This window comes from Micropterus dolomieu, linkage group LG12 (assembly GCF_021292245.1).
Source record: "Micropterus dolomieu isolate WLL.071019.BEF.003 ecotype Adirondacks linkage group LG12, ASM2129224v1, whole genome shotgun sequence".
NCBI classification, from domain to species: Eukaryota; Metazoa; Chordata; class Actinopteri; order Centrarchiformes; family Centrarchidae; genus Micropterus; species Micropterus dolomieu.
Window position 1 is genome coordinate 8,081,816 of NC_060161.1, and position 4,585 is coordinate 8,086,400.

Below are 4,585 nucleotides of genomic sequence, written 5' to 3' on the forward strand. Positions count from 1 at the left end.
TGCAGGGTGAAGGTATCACAATCCACTGTTGGAAGAAGACTCAGAGAGCAGAAATATAGAGGCCACACCACAAGATGCAAACCACTCATCAGCAGGAAGAATCTAAAGGCCTGACTGAAATTTGCAAAAAAATACAGAGATGAGCCGCAAAGTTCTGGAACCCAATCTGATGGACTGATGAGACCGAGATTAATCTCTAGCAAAGTGATGGAAAGGCCAAAGTGTGGAGAAAGAAAGGAACTGCTTCTGATCCGAAGCAAACAAGCTCATCTGTGAAGCATGCTGGAGTTAATGTCATGGCTGCTTCTGGAACAGGCTCATTAATATTTATTGATGATGGGAGCAGCAGAATGAATTCAGAAGTGGACATAAACATTTTGTCTGCCAGTTCACGGAGAAATGCATTGAAACTAATCGAGAGGAAGTTTATCATGCAGCAGGACAATGAGCCAAAGCACACGGCCAGTCTAAAACCTTCCACTTTTTCCTCTGATGAAGTCCTTTGTTTTGTTGGCAAAGTCAATCAGCTGACCTTAACCCAGCCTGGAATAGCATCACAAATGAAGAATGCAACAGTTTGGTGATGTTGATGGGTCGCAGGCTTGAGGCAGTTATTGCAAGCAAGACTGGTTTTCCGTGTGTGTGTGTGTGTGTTATAAGTCCCTGACAAATACAGTTTCACTGGGACTATACATGTTCTCTGATTTAAATAAATAATACAGTTGAGCATCTCAGATCCACCTGTGGGATTCAAACAGTGTGACTTAGATCAACTTCTCTGTAATGGAAAAGAGAGAGCGCAAAGTCATGTCTTTAATCCAGATGACTTGGGTCATTTTCTCCAAAGGTTTCTCAGTGTAAGGTCCCATATACTAGTGAACATTCAAATCATGGGTCCTCCTGCCCAAACAGCTGTGTGCAGACTTGCTTTGGGTTCAGTACTAAAGGTGGACAGTATGCAGAACATTTCATGCTGCGGTAATCTGGTTGCCTGTTCTGATGGACACTCAGTGGGAGAGTCTCTGCTTCAGGAGCTGAAACAATTACTTGATTAATCAACAAATTGTTTTTATTGTTTTACATTTTGGAGGGCATTCTATGCCAGACAGCGCCAGTAGAGACATGAAAGGAAACAAGGGACAAAGTGGCAACAAAGGTCCCCAGCTGGATTCAAACTGTAATATGAAGCAAAAATGCCAGACATTCACTGGTTAGAGCTTTCCAGTTGTGAGGTTTGCTGCCTTCTTCCGTTTTGTATGATTGTAAATTTAATATCTCAGTGTGGACTGTTTGTTGGACAAAACAAGAAATCTGGAGACGTCGCTGTGGGAAATTGTGGTTGCCATTTATCATTATTTTCTGTCATTTTTTCTGTTTGTGGTGTATGTTTGTTGGGGAATAACGTGAGGAGGATAATATTGAATGTTGATTTACAGTGCTGTGAAAAAATTTCCCTCTGGGAACAAAGTCTAATAATTTCACTGACAAAATGATTGATAATGAACATAGGTTTCAGACCTACCTGGTTCTCACCTTCAGGAGAATCCATTACTGAAGCCACTGCATACAACACAGTAGCAAGACACTGTTAACAGTTGCTTGTTGGAACAGCTGCTTACTTTCAGTTAGTTTCTTCTGTGAATCAACTTCATTAGGAGAGCGAGCACCAGAGCTGTGCTGACACCTGACTGTGGCAGCTTGTAAAACGGATTGATTTTGACATGCAAATGAATGTAGCTCTTTCTGTACTGTTCTTTGCAGAACAATCAAAAGGGAAAAACAATCCTACACATATCTGGAGTCAACATTAGTCTAAAGTTTAACTGACCTTTGTGCCTGAATCACTCGAGTCTTAATACTGTATGCACAACAAGCCTTTCCGTGAGTTTCTTAGATCTTTGGGGCACCGCACACACCTGTGTTAAAATATTGGCAATCGCCGGTTGTTGGGGTGACAGTGGCCAGTTGGAAAATTTTTACATTTCGCCCAATACTTTAGCAGACATGTTAGAAATGCGACGCGGATGCTTGATCATTTTACATTTGTTCAATCAAAAATGGCAAGCAAAGCTCCTCTTCTTGCTGTCATGAGGTCTCCGCCGCCGCCTTTTCCAGCGCACGTGTGGGACGTGTCTGCAGACCCCAATTTTATAGAAACGCATGCATGTCTCTCTGACAGGCAGACAAAATAAGCAACTAAATGATGAATGCACTAGAACATCTGGCAGCTAAAGATGAAGAAGCTAATGTTGCTCCCTGTCTGCTGGAAGCAACTGGCAATAGGCAACTGTTTTCTTATATATCTTATATACATTGTTTTATTTGCTGTGTTTATGCTTTTGTATATATGTAAAATAAAAGAAATGCTGGTATGAGAACAACCAAAGCAAATGGTCCAGTATAAAGTTGAGTTTTGTTGTCTTTCAAATTCAGGTGGTGGTTTCAGTTTCCGTCCTCATTTCCAAGCAGACAATCGCTGGATAAGGAGGAGGAGGTCTCACCCGTACCCCCCTCACCTTCCCAGGGGGATGCCCAGACACGCTGCATATCGATGGTGAGCTGCGGAGGATAGAGAAACCCATTACAGCAGGGCCACAAGGACTCTTGATACAGCATTATCTGCGAAAAGAAATGATTCACAGATGATGGGTCACTGTCGGTGCTGAGAAAACTTGTTGGGAAATAAGGCAGATAAGGGGAATGGAAGTTAAGTGAATTTGAAGTCACAGGCTGTTGATGAGTAATTAAAGTTGGCTAGAAGCACAGTGACATGTATACCTGCGTTAGAATACACTGGATTGGAGAACATGCAGAAGCACTGATCAGTCTAATTTAGGTTTTAGATGATGGAATTTTTACATGATGTTTTTTGACATAGGCATGGTGATAATAAAAGGATTTTCTTCTGATCTGTGCTGCTTTTGTGGGAAGCCTCAGAGCTATATTTCCTTACCCTGTTCTTTCTTTCACTTTATCCCCTACAACATTGAATCCTATCATCTGTACAGAGGGGTTCAATGTCTACAAAATCTAATCCACTGCTCTCCTCATATAATGCCTTGATCTGTAGCCTCAGGCAGTCGGCCACCCACAGGTACAGTGTTCACACTGCGAACAACGCAGAGAGCTAGTCAGCATTTGAGCCAGAAATGTGGACAGGGTGCTTTTCACCTGATTAAGTTAAGTCACCAGTCAAATCAGACTTTTGTGTTTGCATGTTCTCAATTTGACATGTTACAGAGAGAGAGCTGAAGAATGCAAGGTGGAGAACTAGATTTAGGCTAACCTCAGTCCTCTACGCGAGTTTGAACGAGGAACACAGAACAGATAATGTAAAGATTAAATGCTCTTTTTATATTTGCTTTTTTTTTTTTTTCCTTGATTAAACCTTAATAGTAGTTGCTTCATAAATTGAGCTTTTTACACACAGAAGAGCTTATATGATGATTTTTTTAAAAATGTAACTAGTTGGTAGAGTGCGGGCTCCATGTACCAGGCTTAGCTTCACCTCACCAACAGTAAAATCCTGCTTTTACATGAATGCTTGACTAATAATAATCTCATCCTATAAAATATACTAGGGGACATTTTTCTGAATTGAGTATTTTTACTTTTAATACTGTAAGTCCATTTTATATGAACATACTTTTACTTAAGTAACATTTTCAATGCAGTACTTTTACTTGTAACAGTAGTTTTAGATTATTAGTAATTTTAAGTAAAGAATCTGAATATTTCGTCCACCACTGATAGTTATACAGTAGTACTTGTTTATGGAGCCCCAGAGTGTTTAATATTAAATAAATAATAATCACATCAGTACATTACAAAATATATATATTTTTTAAACTGTATATCAGTGTTGTAATAATTAAAGGAAGGATGAAAATATTATACAACTAAAAACATTCTACAATAATTATTTCATAATAAATATTTTCATTTCAAAAAAGTATAATAATCATCTTGTCACTTTTCAGGGATGACAGTGGGGTTGGCACCAACCTTGCACCCTTCAGCCAATCGCATCCCCCTAAAGCAAGCATGCTTAACTGCTACCGGATGCAGCTGCTGTTAGCTAGGGCAACAACAACACAATAATGAAAGGAGTCACTAATCAATTAGAAGAAACAAACATATCCTTTTATTTACCTTCACATGCTACCTACCTTGCTGGCTAACTAGCTAGATTGGGTTGTGAGCTTGGATTATTACTGGCATCCAATTGAGGAGACAGTTTGAATTAACCAGCTAACGTTTGCTGCCGTTGAGTTACTTCTGCTACATTTTGATTCAGAAAGAGACTCGTAACTCTGAAGACTAAAAAACGTTAATGTCAACTGGATGTAGCTAACACTTGATCATGAAGAAATACTTGAAAAATGCAAACCAAAATGTCTATCTGATAACTACCCAAACTCACCACCACCTACTACCGCATGTGGGAAAAAAATAATGCAAAATAATCTGATGTAATGTTTAAATACCTTTTTAATTTTGTAGCTTTTTAGGTTGCTTGAATTGCAATTGCTTGCTTTTATCCCTCTAATTTGATTGGTGGTAAATACAATTACTGACTTTGCCA

General features: G+C 39.4%; 1 protein-coding gene across 2 annotated transcripts in view; it reads left to right on the forward strand.

Annotated features, from left to right (window-relative positions):
• Positions 1 to 2,909, forward strand: part of LOC123981171 (PC-esterase domain-containing protein 1A-like) — a 32,585-nt gene extending 29,676 nt beyond the window's left edge. For both annotated transcript variants that reach the window (XM_046065870.1, XM_046065871.1), the window contains one exon: positions 2,434 to 2,909. In XM_046065870.1, the coding sequence (XP_045921826.1) occupies positions 2,434 to 2,558 (125 nt within the window). In that variant the 3' untranslated portion in view covers positions 2,559 to 2,909. The remainder of the gene's footprint in view (positions 1 to 2,433) is intronic.
• The last annotated feature ends 1,676 nt before the right edge of the window (positions 2,910 to 4,585 follow it).